The sequence below is a fragment of the Saimiri boliviensis genome, chromosome 16, assembly GCF_048565385.1.
Source record: "Saimiri boliviensis isolate mSaiBol1 chromosome 16, mSaiBol1.pri, whole genome shotgun sequence".
NCBI lineage: Eukaryota > Metazoa > Chordata > Mammalia > Primates > Cebidae > Saimiri > Saimiri boliviensis.
The window spans coordinates 76209829-76229417 of NC_133464.1; the positions used below are offsets into that span (position 1 = coordinate 76209829).

Consider the following 19589-nt stretch of genomic DNA (forward strand, 5'->3'; position numbering starts at 1 on the left):
ATCCTCTTTCAATCCTCTGAACTCTATTTGCAATAATCTTACTGAAATACAAAATAATCTCCTGATTTAAAATCTTTATTCCACTACTAGACAAAAGTTAGAACAGCAGACTATGCTTTGCCAATACCTAAACAGTAGTGCCTTGAATAGAGAAGGCACAGGATTACTTAGTGGACTAATAAATTTGGGTCGGAATCAGAGTCTCCCTTTTACAAATACAGAGCATTCTACGGTAGTTTTTGTCTTGCTTTTAAAACCTCAGAACTACCTCTTCAAATAAAAACTGATGCAAGAGGAGTCCAAAGTGACTAACAGGTAACTAAAGTAGGGTCTCTCTATTTGTAAGGGGCCAATGACCAAAAGTTATGCCCAAAGCCCTCTCCAACAAAACATTCCCAAAAGGGCTTCATTGAGTACAAGATGAAAAATCATTAGTTTTATTTATTTATTTATTTATTTATTTATTTGAGACAGAGTTTCGCTCTTGTTACCCAGGCTGGAGTGCAATGGCGCGATCTCGGCTCACCACAACCTCTGCCTCCTGGGTTCAGGCAATTCCTCTGCCTCAGCCTCCTGAGTAGCTGGGATTATAGGCACATACCACCATGTCCAGCTAATTTTTTGTATTTTTAGTAAAGACGGGGTTTCACCATGTTGACCAGGATGGTCTCGATCTCTTGACCTTGTGATCCACCCGCCTTGGCCTCCCAAAGTGCTGGGATTACAGGCTTGAGCCACCGCGCCCGGCCCAGTATTATTTATTTTAGCTTCTAATATATACCCCTCAAAGAACACTATTGATGACTAACTAGTCAATCAACATGCCCTATCTATATTGTGTAAGTGCTTTACTTTTTCAACCAGTGGAAAATATTTCACAAAAAAAAGTCTCTTCCCACATTTCACAAAAGGAATGCAGAGATAAAATGAAATAAGTTTCCAACTTGTGTCACAAGTAGAATCAAAGCTAAAACTTTAAATTAGGGTTTTATTAGAAAGCAATATTTCATACAAAAAATTAGCTGGGCATGGTGGTGCGTGCCTGTAATCCCAGCTACTCAGGAGGCTGAGGCAGGAGAATTGCTTGAACCCAGGAGGCGGAGGTTGTGGTGAGCCGAGATCGCGCCATTGCACTCCAGCCTGGGTAACAAGAGCGAAACTCCGTCTCAAAAAAAAAAAAAAAGAAAACAATTATTTCAGTTCTCAAATGTCTGTGAAAATGCATCATTTGTTCCTTTGCAACAGATCCACCTGGTTTCCCAAGGGCACAAATAAAATGTATTCATATCATAATACCTAACCTATGCAAGCTAATAAAAAAGAAGTGTCTGGTGTACTGTTAACAGATAAAATTAGGCTTAGATTGACAATTTCTCACACAATTTGAAGCACTTCTTAAAATTAAGATATATAACAAGAAAAACAACAAATATACAGCTACAGATGAGTGTGTGTGTGTGTGTGTGTGTGTGTGTGTGTACAAATACAGATATACACAGAGTATATACAGAGGCATATACAATACACACAGATGTGTAGCTAGTTTGGTGCCTTGTATATAGCAGGTACTCAATAGTGACCGACTTCCTGAATGCATGAATGAATGAACAGTAATGAGAACTTAGTATCTTATATACAAATACCTGATAGATTCAGTATCTATGTGCACAGGGGCTATCCTCTCCAAGAGAAACTTGATCATTTCCAGGAAAGGATTTGTAGGCTGTTTGGGATTGCCCAACTTCTTAGTTATTTCACGCTGTAACACAGATATTTTTCAGTATTACAAAAGTACATTTAAACAAATCATTATGTTAAAATATTAAGAACCAACAATAATTAAAACCATGTAGAACTGATGCTGGAATAAACAAATCAGTAAGAATTGAACAAATCCAGAAGAAAAAAAAAACTGAATTAAAGACTCAGTATAAGAAAAAGGTAGTATTTCAAATAATCAGGAAAAGGGTGGACTAGTCAATACATTGTATTGAAATAACTGGATAGACATTTGGAATAAAAATAAAGTAAGGTCCCTGTCTCATATCTTACATCAAAAAATATTCCAAAAGGATAAAAATATGAAGAAACAAAACCAAGAGTCATTAGATGCACAAACTGGAGCAAGCAAAATGATCAGAGGAGCTTGCTACAACTACAGATTCCTGGATTTAACACTGATGATTCTCATTTAGTTGATATAGGATACAGTCAAGAATCATCTTCCTCTAAAAAAGCATTTCAGAAGGTACATAGGTAACATTAAGAATCACTGACAACAGTAAATAATTTCATTGACTTGTAACGGAATAGGATTTCATAAGGAAGACAGCAAAGCCAAACACCATGAGAATACTGATTTACCTAGATAAAATAAACTATGGTATGTTAAGAACATAAAAAACAAAACAAAAGGGTAAACTAAAACTGACAGAAAATTACCTGCAACTTAACAAACAATGCCATATGACAAACTCACACATCAGTAAGATAAAGACAAATACCATTTCTATAAAAATGGGCAAAGATTATAAACACAACTTATAAAAGAAACATGAATGGCCAATAATCCCAAGGAGAAAAAATGGTCAGATGACTAGTAACTAACAAATGTAAATATTAACAAAATAATTGCATTTTTGTTTGTTTTTACTTGGGTTTTGTTTCCAGCAATAATATTAATCAATATTGCTATGTGTGAGAAAATGGTCACTCTCATTACTGGTAATTAAGATAAAATTAATTCAGTTCTGGAAAGCAATTTGCCAATGCACATTAAAAGCTTTAAAAATGAGCTGTTAGCCCATGCAATTTTATTTCTTGGAATTTATCCTAAAGAAAGAATCAAGACTGTGTAAAAATATTAATTGTATCTTTCTTCATAGTAATCAAAAAGCAGGAAAAAATCTAAACATGTAAAATAGTGGACTACTCAATAAATTATAGTACGTGTAGTCAATGATATGCTATGGAGCTATTAAATATAGTACTATAAAAGACTAATGAAAAAGTAAAATGTAGGAAACTGTATGTATAATATAATCTCATTTTAGAAGGACATACACAATATTAATAGTAATTGTCTCTACAGAGAAATTACAGTTTATCTGCATTATTAAGTGACATTTTCCAAATTTTATACAATGAGTATAAATTACTTTTATAAAAGAGGGAGACAGAAAAGAAGGTTTGCGGGCTTTTTCAAACATTAGCTCTTTTCTCTCCTTACCACACAACCTTCCGCCTGCTTGCAGGAGCATGTTGGACTAACAAGCACTTCTAACTGCTTTCTTATTTTCTCATCATCTTCTAACACCTGTGTGAATTTCTTCATGAAATCCTGAGCCTTACCAGGATCAGGCAAATTTCCTTAAAATAAATTAAAATTCAATTAAAGTTGATTTTTTTTAATTTTTAAAATAATAATACATCATTATTTTTCATTCCTTTTATTGCTTTAAAATCCTTACCTACAAATTCAGTTTAGTTTAACAAAATAAATTGTGAAACACCTTCAATAATCAATTTTCACAAATAAAAATATATTTTCTAGAAATATAAAAAAGGATCATTGTGAAGGGACATATATACAAGGAAAAAGTAAAACAGCTACTTTTAAATATTCTCTTGTAATATTTAAAGGCATCAAATGTCAACCTGAATAATGCCAATTTTATTACTGTCCCCTTGAGCATGTTGCATACATTGTTTTCTTAAAACTTAAGCAAGAGATTAGTCACTAAGTTTTACCTTTAAGAAACTATTTTCCTGTATTTCCCTGTCCATTGTTAAAGCAACCCAGACAGTTTACATATACATGCATGCTATCTAGCACTAACATATACTGGTAGCAACCTATTCCAGGCATTACTGCTGAGTAAGTCGTTACTGCATGAGAAAGGATGAGAATCAAAATAATTTTCATACTATTTGTAGAATCAAAAGTGATTTTCATACTATTTTGCTTAATGTGCCTAGGTATGAAAATACTTATAAAGGATAATAAAATGTTGACTCTGATATTTTTCTGGCTTCTTAACTACTGTAGTGAACCAGACTATATATAGCATCTCTAATAAGAGAAATTATAAAACAGAACTTTGGCACTTTGGGAGGCTGAGCAGGTGGATCATGAGGTCAGAAATTCAAGAATAGCTTGGCCAAGATGGTGAAACCCCCATCTTTACTAAAAATACAAAAATTAGCCAGGCGTGGTGGCAGGTGCCTGTAATCTCAGCTACTCGGGAGGCTGAGACAGAGAACTGCTTGAACCCGGGAGGTGAAGGCTGCAGTGAGCTGAGATTGTGCCACTGCACTCCAGCCTGAGCAACAGAGCGAGACTCCGTCTCAAAAAAAAAAAAAAAAAATCAGAACTTTGGACTATCAAAATAGCTGTAGAAATTCAAACGAACCCCAACATATGAATATAATAAATGTAGTCTTCAAGTTCACATACAATTCTGAAATCCCATTTTATGTGTTGGTGAGATACTTAAATGACTTAATGTAGTTAAGAATCTAATAATATATTCATCCTCCTAAATACTTCTATATGACCTTTTCATGTTTCTATAATAGAAAAAATCTGCTGCAAAGAAGGAGAACCACACTATACTACAATGGATAAAAATGATCACTTATAGAAGATAAATGAAATGTTTATATAAGTTTACGTAAGCACCTGAGGGCAAGCTGGAAAACTGCTAGTGCAGCACTTAGCAATCTGTGTTCCAAAGATCACTAGCAGTTCAGTGGAGTTTAACAGTGCTCAGGAAAAGGTATTTTTTTCAAGTAATTTTGGAAAATGTTATTTTACAGCCCTTCATAATGGATGAGCATCATAATAAAGGCTACAATAAGGCCTATTATTTCAGAAAACAAAAGCAAAAGGAGGGAGGGAAAAGAAAGGAGAAAGAAAACTCCTTTAATTTAGCATTCTATAAACATGTATGACGATGAAACCCTTTTTTCTCATAATACTATCAATACCTGCAGGATACTAGCATTCACTGAAGCTGAATCTGGGAAATAATGGACTTGCTGGAAGAAAACTGACAGGAAAAAAAAATAGAACTTAGGGAATGATCTCTTTTAGGAGACGGTATCTACAGCCAATCTACTGAAGAGATGGTTATAAAAAGGCAATAGGCGAGGAACAGTGGCTCACACCTGTAATCCCAGCACCTGAGGCCAGCAGTTCAGCACTAGCCTGGACAATATAGCAATACGTAGTCTCTAAAATGTATATAAATTAGCCAGTTATGGTGATATGTGCATGTAGTCCCAATTACTCAGGAGGCTGAGGCGGGAAGATGGCTGAGGCCCAGGAGGTCAAGGTAGCAGTGAGCTATGCTTGTGCCACTGCACTCCAGCTCTGGGCAAAAGAGTGAGATCCCATCTCTAAAACTCAAGTTATTTTTTTAAAAAAAGGAATAATACAAAACAACTTGCTTTAGCAAGTTATCCAGGGACTGGAATAGTTTTCCCAGGACAGAAAGACATTTTGGTCTTAAAGTTCTACTCATTCTAAAACTTCCATTACTTAATCCAAAACCCAGTGAGTTAGGTTTACTGTTATCTTCAGTGTCTTAACACTACTTTCACATACATCACGGAGTATTTAGCATCTCAGATCCATCTTAAGATCTCTTCATTATCACCAAGTGGAAGCTCCACAGAAACATTCCTCCAGGTGTTCCTGATTATTCCTCTATATGCTATACACGGTGACCTCTGAGATGGGAGGAAAAGCAAATGACCTGCAAAAATAGCAACTATTCCCTACTTTTCCACTGAACAAAGGAGATGTTCCACATAATCCTTTCATATTTACTCTTAAATGAAATACCATTTTGCTAACATCACCTAAAGCAAAAAAAGGAAAATAATAATTTTTCAAAGAAGCTGTTATGTATGTAGTTATTAGGTATATTCTTTATATTTTGTCTTGGAGTGAATTAGCTTCAGTTAGAGTCACATTAGAGCAAGCAACACTAAACACCGATTCAGTTTTTATAGTAAGCTTACATGATTGAAATAAACTCTTAAAAACAAATTTATGTACTAATCCTTTCTCCAGCTCTAGCTCATGTAAGACACTAAAGAAAATTTAAAATTCCTGTTATCATAGTCTTTAATGAAACTGCATGAAACACTTTATATTATAAAAAATGTTTCAATTTAAACTTTCATTTTATACAGATTTTAAAATAACTTACTTGTAATAACCATCACTTTTGAAAATATGGCCTTGACACTGGCATCTGTCTGTAAATCACATTTAAAAAAATGCAAAATTAGAATTTCCTGACAAAAATCTTCATCACACTCTGAAAAAAATTAGGCAAGCATAACCCACTAAATGCTCCAAACCCATGCTCTTACCAATACTGTCTCCTTTATTTTTTTTTTAAACTTTAGATAAACCAGATAGGAGGTGAAAGTAAACTCCTTCTCCACTTTCATCACCGCTTATCTCACCCTGTTTTGTTAGCCTCCAAAAAGAAATCAGATGGCTGCACTGCATTCTGTAACAGGTAGATATTTTGGGGCTTTTTTTTTTTGGAGCTAAAAGAACAGGGAAAACTCCACAATGTTTAGATCCGAGAATTATAAAGCATAGTCATGAAGCTTATGGGGAAGACACTGGAGAGACACAATTAACATGTGACTGACATGTAAAAAGATGTTTCTAAGAGTTAGTTATGGATTGCAATCAGGGAAGTGTTATTTCAGTGAATTAATATACTCAACTACATTATACTGCATGTAATACATTCATGTACTACTGCATGTAAAGTCATATGTACAAAAGACATTTCTTAGACTGCTAATTATTCACTGCATCAGAATAGTGTTATTCTAAACAAGAAAAACAAAAAATGGCATCGAGTAAGTTTATTTAAAGTACTGAGCTGAATAAACATTGAACTGAAAGGAAATCAAATAAATAAATAAACAGACTATCCCTATGGAGAATAAGCTTGCTAAGAGGAACTAAGAGGTAAAGCATAATAAAGTTCAAGAATTCCCAAATATTTGGAATTTAAAGCATTGAACAGCTGTCTAGAAACATGTAAGATTGCTACAGTTGCTGTCTCATTTGGGGGAAATGAAGTGGCGCTTGGCTATCCTTCTGCATTCTGTTACTTGTTCAAACCTGTCACACGTCAATGAGAACTCCATCTTTAATGTGGATAACTAGGTAATTATTTCAACACAGACAAAAAGAAAATTCCACTGTAGTAGAAAACTAAACATTCTAGTTGAATTGAGACTGTATTTAGTGATTTCATGTATGACTCAGCAGGAAAGTCCTAAGACCCTTCCAAGTTTTTAACAAGAGGCAAAATGAAGAAGCTCCAACTAAATGCATACAGTTTAGAGGAACAGTGAGAATCAAAAACAAGGTTATATTTGATTACAATCTCACACATCATGCTTGTTCAACATATGATTTATACACTTAACATACTACCTGGATGCTATTATGATTTTGATAATGCCTAAAATTATAAATAATTTTATAAACAACTAAGAATGTCTTACGTTTTTAACTAACACTCTTAAACTTTTGGCCAGAGAAAGGGAAATATATAGAGCTCTAACAAAGAGAGGCACTTTATCCAGGGATTATTAACTAAAGCATACTAGCTTACTACATTATAACACCAACTGAAACATGCTTACTGACTAAATTATACTAATGTAACAGGCTTTAACAGAAAGAAAACAGCCTTATCACTAAATTAGTTTTAAGTAATTTATTTTAAAGAAAAACATACTCTGACAGATTTGATATACTCAATAATCGCAGAAAAAATGTTCAATAAAGGTTCAATAAAACACAAAGAGGTCATTGTTAGCCTATAAAACAAAAATGCTACTCAAAAGTAAGCTTCAGTTAAGCAAACAAGTGGTACAAAATGCCTTATTACTAGTGATCTGAAGGTTAAAAAAAACAGTGAGTGGGTCACTATAAACCACTCAAACAAATGGTATGAGTTTACTGATTTGTAGAGCAATTGGTAAATTTATGCCAAGGGAAAAAGTGAAAATTTTCTCCCTTTAGATGAAACAATACTGCTCCTCTGTCCTATGAAGTATATGTGTGGAAAGGAGATTGAGAAAGAGCACTAGAAACTGAAAGAGCAAAAAGAATAATACTACTGTTTTCCCTGAAGGCAATTTAAAATGACCAGGAACACTGCTTTTTAGATGAACATGCCTTTTACACATGTCTACATACAGCATTTCAATGGAAAAAAAAAAAAAAAGAAAATCCTAGAATCATTTCTAAATGTCCAAAAAATAAAATTACATCCACTGGATGAATACCACTATTAAAGTATAAATACCAGGTAGTACATTAAAATCTCCATAAATACTAATTTTAAGTAAAAATATCAAGATACCTAACTAATAGTACATAATTATTGAAACTTTCTAAAACCACAAGCATATACAAAAAAGTAGGGAACATCTTAGAGTGGCAACATAATTTAATTCTATTTTCTATGCTTTCAATAAAGCTGAGTTACTGTTTACGTCTTTAAAGCTATCAAAAAAACTTTAATGTTGAGTACATAAAAGCACTCTTTTTAATGGTGGGTATTATCTTTGCAGATAAAAAAATCATTTTCTACGTAATAAGTTTCTTAAAAATTAAGAGTTTTTGAAGCAAAGAATCCTAAGTTTTACAGTCAGAACTTTAGCAAACAGAACAAATTGTTTAACACACAGCAGCAATGGTAAATAGTAATTAAAATATATGTTTTAAAAAACATTGAAGGAAAAAATTCTTACTTTAGGTTGCTTAATTAAGTCAAGCAAATCCTTTACTTGATGTCGGAGCAGATTTTGACATTTCCACATTTCATTCAATGCCCTGAAAAACACAAACATACACATTTAAATAAAACAGGATAAAAATCTTTCTAGAATATTACTATATAATTTTTTAAGGTTCAAATTATAAAAGGAGATGATAAGAGATGAGGTAAAATTCACAGAACTAAGCAACTGATAATGTGTAGAGGAAAAGAATGGAATCAAATATAACACAGCAGAATCAAAAGAAATAATCAATGGTTGTATTAGGGTAGGAATTACCTGGAGAAATCAGAAATTTTAGAAATAGAGGAATTAACTGATAGAGTAAGGTGTTGTAGCAGACAGGATAAAATAGAATCAAAGTCATATAAAGAATTAGTTATGAGAGAATGGAGATACTTTTACACAAATCTTATTTAAATTTTAAAGTGTGCAATTATTTATAAGTGAATATTATTTTTATATGTTAAAAACTCTGATGTCCTCTTAATAGTTGTATTGTCCTCAGGCAGAAATTTAAATTTAAAAAAATTATACAGGTACTTAAGAAATTATATGAATATTATAATATATATAAAATTAATGTTATTGAAATACTTGATTACAGATTAGAACCACACATTTAAAATTTTTTAAGAAAATTTCCAAAAACAAGGACTACTTTTCATCAGTTTGTTTTCAATTATTCTACACTTCCATTAACCTCTATTAACACATATACGAAGATCTGCCCAAAAGCAGTAATACAGATGCATATAAAAAACTCTGTTCCTTTTAATAAACCAAGAACACTGTTTAGTATTTTAATTCTCCCCTTTAACAATATGTTTAAAAAAATACCTTTGGATTTTTTTAAAGGAGACAAACTAGTTTAAATTTAGGACACTTGAATTCTTTTACAGTAGTCACGTCAAAATGGCAAAAACAACACTATTAGGACATTTTCATCTTAGAAATTATATTTAAAATAGCTATACTTTATTAATTTCAAGTTACTAAGTTCTATAAATTTTCATAAGCAGTTTAAGAACACTGAAAGCAAAATGATCATATTCCAAAGGACTAAAAATCTAACAAGAGTTTTATGATTAAAATAATTGTCAAAGAAATAGTCATTTGTAAAATTACTTCTGAACTCCAAAGTCAGTGTATTTTCTCTCTCCTATATACTTAATCATTATAATTTCTGAAAGGCTTAGATTTTGAAGATTCCTTTCACTTAAAGAGGAAATTACTTTACCTATTACAGTTGGTTATTCATTAAAGATGACATTTCAAGCTATTTTAAAGCCCCTTAAAACTACTATGGCTATAGCTTAAATAAAAAAGTGATCATCTCTAAGAATTTGTATTGTAACATGTGTACAGAAACCGTCCTTTTAAGTATTTTAATAAAATTCTATTAACCAGCAAGGCAATCTGTCCCTGTTTATTGCCTTTCTAAATAATTCTTTAAATGAGCGGAAAAAGTTATATGAGGAGAAACAATATTGCAATAGGAAGAAAAATCTCTGTTTCTTTCATCTTAGTCTGAATTGCAGTTCTATTCTTAAATGTAAAAACTCTAGTTATAGCCTGGATATTCTTATATTTGTTATCTGACATTTTAAATAGACAATTAGTTCCCTGAATTCTCCTTGTTACCAAACCACAAGTTTGCAGCAACTCAAAGAAAAAGACAGCTACCATCAGGTTTCAGTCAGTGGCCTGTCCAAATGTTGAGGAGGACCTGTCCTCTGATCTTTTGCTCCCAGCTGGGCAAATCACCCATCAGACTCAGAAGTACAAAACTATCAAGATGCAAACTTGCTTAATAAAAGAGAAGATTACAACAAAAACCCTCACTAATAGGAGTTCTGGGGAACTTGTGAGAGGCAGAACTACACACTGCTGTGTACTCAAGAATGCCTCTGTTCTTTTTTCCAATAATCAAGATATTTCATTAACTTAGGACCTTAACCAAACACAGATTCACATAAAAAAGTCTGAAGTCTAAGAAATACTTTGTCTTCCCCAAAGAAAAGTAGTCAGAGAATAAAATATACAGCTCTTTCAACAATAAGAGACAATCCTTACCAAACAAGTTCTCACCTAAAAATAGACAAGCAGCTATTTTTAAGTCCTTCTCAAACTAAGCCAAAGTCATATACTGAAATGACTTCAGGGCTAGAATGTAATTAAATTGAAACACATGTTGCAATACAGCTTGGTGGGGAGTGTGGTGAAATCAGAACTTTAATGGACCATAAAAAGTATAAAAGATCAGTATTATCTGTTTTCAGGAAAATTAAAAATAAGAAAATTTGATACTCAGAAGATTAAGAAAATCTAACAGTCTGATAATATACAGGAGGATGTAGAAATTCATAAACCACCGGTAGGAGTATAAACCAGTATAAGCATGTTGGGAAACAATTTGACACTAGTTTACACTGATGAAAAGGCCCGTAGTCAGAAACTCCACTTCTAGCTATCTACTAGTGAAAATGAGCCTTGGTTGCGCATTAAAATCTCCTGAAAGGCTTTTCTAAAGAGCCCAATTCCCAGACTACACTCCAGACAAATTAAATAAGTATCTCTGAAGGTGGAACTTAGTTGTCAATTGTTTAAACTTCCAAGGGTGATTCCAATAAGTAGCTAAATTTGAGAATCACTCATAATCATACCTTAGAGAAACTCTTGCATGTACATATTAAATTGAAAAGATGAATGATGTACAGCTATGTATAATATGAATGAGTCTTGGATACAGAATAGAAAAAACGGCATACAAAACTGTATACACAATTGTTTCACTTTATCATAAAGTTCAAAAACAAGCAAAAATATATTACTGAGGAATACAAACACATATACACATAGATACGTTAAATTTTTTTTTAAAAGGAAACAAGAAACAAGGGTAGAGGTTACCTCTGGGAGGAAGATGAATGGGAGAAAAGTTTACAAGTTGGGTAATAGATTCATAGATATTTTTATTTTATTATTAAACTTCGTAACATACATATCTGTTTTTTTAATTATTACATAATAAAAAATGTAACGGGTTTTGGAGAAAACAACCACAGATAAACATAAAGTACTGCCGGGCGCGGTGGCTCAAACCTGTAATCCCAGCACTTTTGGAGGCCGAGGCGGGTGGATCACGAGGTCGAGAGATTGAGACCATTCTGGTCAACATGGTGAAACCCCGTCTCTACTAAAAATACAAAAAATTAGCTGGGCATGGTGGCACGTGCCTGTAATCCCAGCTACTCAGGAGGCTGAGGCAGGAGAATTGCCTGAACCCAGGAGGCGGAGGTTGCGGTGAGCCAACATCGCACCATTGCACTCCAGCCTGGGTAACAAGAGCGAAACTCCGTCTCAAAAAAAAAAAAAAAAAAAAAAAGTACTAAAATACTGGTAAGTATAAGTTGGTCAGCTAATTATAAATGTTGGCTAAAGTGAAAATCATCTCAAAAATGATACACAAATACCTTAAATATTTTATCTTAACACAGATAAATATCCAATCATTCACCAACCATTTTTGTAGAATCAAAGCCTTTCGAGTACTGGTCCAGACTGGAATTTACTTTCAATTTTTCAATGGCATTATTTTTCAACATATCTCTTGCAAATAGCACTGTCTCACTTTTTAATTCAATCAAATATACTTACCACTTAAGTGATGAGTGATATCTGACATGCTTAGTTTTATAACAGCTATTTATAATTTTTATTTCTATTTACTGTTATTTTTCTTGTTTTCTATTTTGTTTCTGGTATTAAAGTTTTCATTAATTATTTTTTGTTCCTCCATGTTTGGAAACCATACATTTTAACTACTTTTAGAGGTGACTGTTAAATGCACACTTATAATTATTCATATAATTATTCAGTAATCACTATATGATAAAAGAACCCGGAAGGCCGGGTGTGGTGGCTCACACCTGTAATCCAAGCACTTTGGAGGCCAAGGCGGGCAGATCACCTGAGGTCGGGAGTTCAAGACCAGCCTGACCAACATGGTGAAACCCTGTCTTAAAAAATATAAATAAATAAATAAATAAATAAATAAAGCCGGGAACACCTTCATACTCATTACTTACCTATCACCTTATATGCTGTTATCCGATAGGACCCACCCATAGTCAAAATTTTTCACAAAAGCATCAACCAATCAGAACCATGGGCAGTGGAAGAAGGTCCTGGAGACATTCCAGCCCTGCCCAGGCATGGTAGGGACATAGGAAGGAGGGTTCCAGGGACACTCAGGAAACCTCATATAGTAAGTACTGCAGTGGTATATGGTACTGGCTAAATACTGGCCTACATGCTAACCTACTTTTTAATCCACACTCCCACTCCTTGCAAATAAAACTGTATTATTACTGTTTTTAGAGTCCTTGATTATTTACATTTACAGAAGTGTTTCAAATTCTTGCATCTTATTACTTCTTTATAGATTTAATTTCCTTTTTCTCAAAAAAAAAATTATTCTTTAGTAATTTTTTCAAGCAGGACTGACAAATTCTTCATTTTTGCTTAAAAGTGTCATTTCACTTTTACTCTTGAATGATAGTTGGGCTGACTAGAGAAGTCTAGATTTACTATGATTTCCAATAGGTTGTTTCAATAGAATATAAATATCATATTTCATTCCATTTAAGAGGCCATCAATTCAATTTGCCATGAGAAAAAGAGCCACCAATTAAGCTATGACAAACTGAGAGTTTTAGGATCTATTCCAATTCCAGAGAAAAGTTTACAGGTAATAAAATTAAATATAAGAGTAACGTATTTTACTATGTGTAGTAGAAAAAGAACAAGCTTTGGAACCAAGCAGGACTGAGTGCAAATCCTGTCTCCCTCTCACTCCTTGTGTGATTCTGTGTAATTCATTTCATCATGTGTAAAACAGGAAAAATATCCCTTAAACCAGGGTTAGCAAGGTTTTCCTATAAAAGGCCAGACAGTAAATATTTTAAGCTTTGTGGGCAATCAGTTCTCTTTTTCAATATATTTTTCCACTGTAGCACAAAAGCAGCTACACATGATACAAACTCCAGTGCCTGAGATACAGCAGGCAGGAAAAAAACATGTGTATTTCTCCCCTCTAGAATCTTTTCCTCAATATTTCTGTATAAAACATAAAAAGAAAATACAATTATTTCCATGGAAGAAATGAAGTCAAAAGTCTCATTAAACAGTGGTACAAATGAAAATTACATGTAGCCCCTTAGATCTCTCCAATTTCTCAACATTTAATCCCCAATAATTGTAAACTACATTTGCTGGAATACTAAGGGTCTACATTTCCTAAAACCTAAAGCAAATCTCTAAGACCTCAATTTCCTAACCCTTAATATGATTCAATTAGACTAGCAATATCTTTTCCATGTCTAAAATGCCAATGCCACTTTACCTAAACACCCAAAAGTACTTTCTGAATGAAATGTGGCAGAAAAATCATATTTGTGCTTACTCTTATGTCAAACTCTAACACTGTTGCTGCTCAGGCTATGCAGCACAAAATTTGTAACCTACTGCTCTGCATCATAACACGAATCGGTACACCAAGTGAGAACAAAAAGGTAGTATTTTCATAATACAAATGCTTCTAATGTCTTAAGGAAAGCAAACAAACAATAGGTACATCAACATTTCTTGAGACACCAACAATATGAACAGAAAACTCAAATCCTAAAAGATTTCATGTCAGTCAGCTCTATTATTCAATTGCTTACAATGGCTTAATCTCATGTTTAAAGTGGTACTTTCGGAAAAAATAGCCAAGTACTATATTATTACATGACCCTTTAAACAATATTTATACTACACGGTTTACATTTTAAAACAAGGTGTCTGTGGTTTCTTTTCCATAAAATCCAATATATTGCAAAAGATGAAAAGAACAGAGTTTGATATTTGAAACATACTTCACAGCATTTAAATCCAGTGTGGCATACAAGTAATACAAGCACTTCATCCGTTCTGTAGTTTCTAAATTGTGAGGAACCATGTATTGAGCAAAGATCCGTTCAACAAGTAATCTACAAAAAAAGCAGAGAAGGCATTGTATTGTCCTTTTTGTAATTTTCTAAATCTGCATATAAAATTCCAAAATTATATAAAGAATATATATTAAAGAAGTTCCTGCTGCTATGGGTGGAAATGAGATTTCCAAATCAAAATCTTCTATCTGTAGAAAGAAGGGGACTAAAACAAGATTTAGCTGGATGTACTGAAAACAGCCCTACACCCACAGCTAAGACAACTATCAGCTTCAGGATATTGGGCACATTATGTATCAGGGATTTTTCTTTAATTTGAACCTTCAAAAATTACATAGTTGTAGTATAATACAAAATTTTAAAACACACCACCAGGTCCTTTCAAATGCCAAGCTCTAAATTTCTAAGTCAAAACTAAAGAAACTTTTAAGATTCTTTTGCATTTTCAGAGGCATCATCATGAAAACAGACCTGGTTAAAAGTACTAAAAAAAAGTCCTACCGAATCATAAGGTATATCTTTATGCACTGATATCATACCCTCAAAAAGTATAAAAGCTTCAATTTTATAAAAACAACTATGAAGTTTCATAGATAATGTTACTGTAAGATATTCAGTTTTTAGTATCTATACCTCTTAAAATTATAGTATGACCTGCATAACCTCTGAAATCATTTCGGACATAACCAGGATTTAGAGCTCTAATCACTAATAAATGACTGCAGTCCACACAAGATCCAATCTTAGCCTGGAATGGAAAAAATATTAAGACTACATTCAGATAATGTGTTTTTATATAAATTTATAAAATGGTTTTTGGCTTTCAGTTGAAATTGTTTTTAAATGTCTAAAATCCAACATGTTTTTAAAGTTTTATTTGAAAAAAACTAATGAAGTCTTTGTAACACAATTACCTATAAACTAAAATTGTAACTATACACATTCCTACTTTTAGGTATTACTGTTCAAATACAGTGTATACAAATGAACATAAAACCTGTGCCAATCCCTAAAGTTATATATACGTTACTGCCTCATTTACGGCGCTGGTGGGAATGAGCCCAGTCACTCACTACCATTACCTAGTACTAAAAACTGAGGAAAGGGTGTAAGATCATAAAGAAAATAGTTGGCATAATCAAGTTATAAACATTCAAAGTCACCAAATATTTATGATATCCTTAACTTACCGATCATCAATACTATTTTGATAATATATATGTAGCAATTTGTCTTTGATCCACGCTATCTGTTTTGCAGCATCTTTTCCAGCTGCTGATTGTAAAGCATATTTCTTATAAATCTGGGCAAGTCCCATCATGGCTTCTTTGCGTACTCTCCACTTAAAAACAAAAGTTTTATTTATAATGTAAAAATACTTCTATTATATAAATTAAGGAAAAGTCTAGTTTCCTAGTTTTATGTTTTCCTTCCCTTTATACATTTTTTTCAAGTCTCAGATAAGGAATATCAATTTATAATTACTATATTTATTTTTTAAAAGCACAAAACTGTCACATAAATATTTCTACTATGTACAGTACGGGAGACAAATCAACATGTATAAAGAACTTTAATGCTTTTATGTCTTAAACCTATCACTTACGCCTGAAAACAAAAGCTAATCACACTCTACATATTGTTACTTAATATTGGTGAGGAAAAACAAGCTACCAAAATTTTTGTTCATGCATTTTTAGAGACAGAGTCTGTGTTGCCCAGGTTGGAGTGAAGTGCTGCAATCACAGCTCACCGAAGCCTCGAACTCCCGGGCTCAAGCAATCCTCCCACGTTAGCCTCCCGGGTATCTGGGACTACAAGCATACAACGCCACACCTAGCTAACTTTTTATTTTTGTAGAAAGAGGGTCTCACTATGTTGCCCAGACTGGTCTCGAAGTCCTGGCCTCAAGCGAACCTCCCACCTCAGCCTCCTAACGTGCTGAGATTACAGGCATGAGTCACTGCAGCCAGCTCAAGCAACCAAACATTAAAAGGCAAAGACAGAATTAAAAGGATAAACTGTGACTCATCCCTCATAAATTTTTTCTAAATTGTGGTCTATACTGAACATACTTACACTATTACAAACAATAATAGTAATAAAGATGTATCAAAGGTATATATATTGGCTTTATCAAATGCTTAATGTAAAGATACCTATCAGTGGTCCATTTGGTCAACTCTGGGAAATGAGTTGAAGTGTAAGTGAAATGGAGAAGGAGGGAGGGAGGGAGGGAGGGAAGGGGAGGAGAGGAGGGGGAGGGGGAGGGGGAGAGAGAGAGAGAGAGAGAGAGAGAGAGAGAGAGAGAGAGAGAGAGAGAGAGAACGAATAAACGGCATCTGTAGTCCCACCTACTCAGGAGGCTGAAGTGGGAGAACTGCTGGAGCCCACATGAAGGCTGTAATGAGATTTAAATTTGTTTATATAACCTTTGTATCTCTAACTCCCTATGTTATATCAAACTTTTAATTATCTCTTCTTCAAAGGGAATTTAAAGATACATCATATGCTAATTGTCAAGAACATGTATATAGTCAATTATTTTTCAGTGCTCAATTTTTATATGAATGAACCAAGCAACCATACAATGAACATGATGAATAAAAATATACATTATGATCCCCACAATACACAGAAACAGCTCAAATTCTAAGTCTACCTGAGAAAAAGGTGATTTAGAAGGCTATTATCCTATGAACAATGCAAATTTCCTTCCCTCTTCATGCCTTTTGGCCCTTTTCACTGATTAATACCGCAACAAAATATTCAATAAAGATAAGTCTACATTTATCAGTTAAAATAAATTGTTCCGGATACCTATAGATTTGAAGGGAAAACCATGTGCTTCTGGCCCATTCATCTTCCACCCACAACCAGCATTATCAAGGACAGTATTAACAAGGAGATGGCACGATCAACTTGTTACAACGTTTTAGATAATTTACCTAGTCAAAGCTACTCCAATAATCAACAGGCAAGGCCTCCCACTTTCTTTGCTAATTAGCGCTTAAATAAGTTAAAGGCTCTAATCCTTCACCAAAATTACTCTTATGCCTAAATGAAGCTTAGATGCCATTATGGCAATCAGGAGGGGAACGGAATGAACATTTAAAGTATTTTCTGAGCACCTAATACATTCCATGCAATACGAAACAAAAACATAATGGACACAGTCCTCTCTCCAGAAGTTTACTGATAAATGAGTGGAGCTAGTGGGTGCTCATTCAAAAAAGCTGGACTGAAGTAACAGAAAATAGGCTAGAAGCATGGTACCCTACTGAGTTTAGCTTTGCTAAGTTAAAAACATCTTTCATTTTCTATTCCATGTTAATTATAATACAACCAGTTAGACAACTACCAATTCATACTCATATTATAACAACAGCCCTGAAAGGAGAAAGAAAAAAGAGTCAACAACATAAGAGAAGTTGTGTCTCAGGCCTTTAGAAAAGTCCATTATCATTAACACTGGTATACAGGCCAAATTCTGACTACCATTAAGAGCTGTCTTATGTTAGAATTGGAACAAGTATCTTAATAAAGAAAAACTGATACAATTTAAGTTAACAAAAAGTAAAACCTCATAAAGTTAATTTTAAATATTAAAATGACTCCCCCCCCCAAAAAAAGGCTAATTACATTTAAATCTCAGTATTTTCAAATACTGTTAAACTTCAAATATTAAAAATGAAAACTTATTAATAATTACTTATTCGTACTTACCCGTTTGTCTAATGTTCTCTCTCTCACAAAATTAAGTAAGTGATCATTGACCAGAAGAATATCCTTTTTAGCAGCTGTAACTATTGACACAATAACATCATGTCTAATAGCTTCCTCAGGGTCATGTGACCTCACTTTTAGGTACTCTGAAAGATAAGAATTTATTTTATTACAATGGAAACTTTAACAACCAAAATGTTTTCAAAAGACTGCATGACACCTCTGAAAACAAGCCTTAGCAAAACAGTACCTAATGAGAAGTATAAAGAAAATTAAGAGCCAGGAAAGAAAGAGAAGGAAGAAAGAAGGAAGATTAGTTCTTCAGTCAAAACACAGTGGTGACATCTAATTAAGTAGTAAGAGCCTCCTCCCCACTTGGTAGATTAGGAACTTGAAAGAATTCACTAACCTGGCCAGGAACGGTGGCTCACACCTGTAATCCCAGCACTTTGGGAGGCCGAGGTGGGAGGATCACCTGAGGTCAGGAGTTCAAGACCAGCCTGGTCTACATGGCAAAACTCCATCTCTACTAAAAATACAAAAATTAGCTGGGCATGGTGGCAGGTGCCTGTAATCCTCCTAGCTACTTGGGAGGCTGAGGCAGGACAATCGCTTGAACCTGGGAGGCAGAGCTTGCAGTGAGCCAAGACTGCACCACTGCACTCCAACCTGAGCAACAAGAGTGAAATGTCTCAAAAAAAAAAAAAAAAAAAAAAAATATATATATATATATATATATGTAATTCACCAACCTCATTAATTAAACAAAAGATATAAATGAACTGAGAGATGTATCAATGTTGACTTTTTTTTTTTTCCATTTAAATAATACAATATTCAAGCCAAGTGTGCTACCGGGAAAAGAATACTCAAGTTCCTATACCTTGAGGGCAACCCAGATTAAGGTTACTGAAAGAATAAAATTGAGACACTAGCTGCCAAGAAATAGGACACTAAGATCATAAGGCAGTTCCACTTAACTGAACCAAGAGAAGGCAAAGAGCAGATAGAAAAAATGAAAAAGATGTAACAATT

The 19589-nt window shown here is 33.6% G+C and overlaps 1 protein-coding gene across 8 annotated transcripts in view; it reads right to left on the reverse strand.

Annotated features, from left to right (window-relative positions):
- PDS5B (PDS5 cohesin associated factor B) overlaps positions 1 to 19589 on the reverse strand; it is a 194450-nt gene that overhangs the window by 74690 nt on the left and 100171 nt on the right. For all 8 annotated transcript variants that reach the window (XM_074387857.1, XM_039473326.2, XM_039473325.2 and 5 more), the window contains exons 11-17: positions 18555 to 18700; positions 16019 to 16170; positions 14754 to 14867; positions 8806 to 8887; positions 6219 to 6267; positions 3230 to 3369; positions 1644 to 1759 (exon numbers count right to left, since the gene is read on the reverse strand). In XM_074387857.1, the coding sequence (XP_074243958.1) occupies positions 1644 to 1759; positions 3230 to 3369; positions 6219 to 6267; positions 8806 to 8887; positions 14754 to 14867; positions 16019 to 16170; positions 18555 to 18700 (799 nt within the window). The remainder of the gene's footprint in view (positions 1 to 1643; positions 1760 to 3229; positions 3370 to 6218; positions 6268 to 8805; positions 8888 to 14753; positions 14868 to 16018; positions 16171 to 18554; positions 18701 to 19589) is intronic.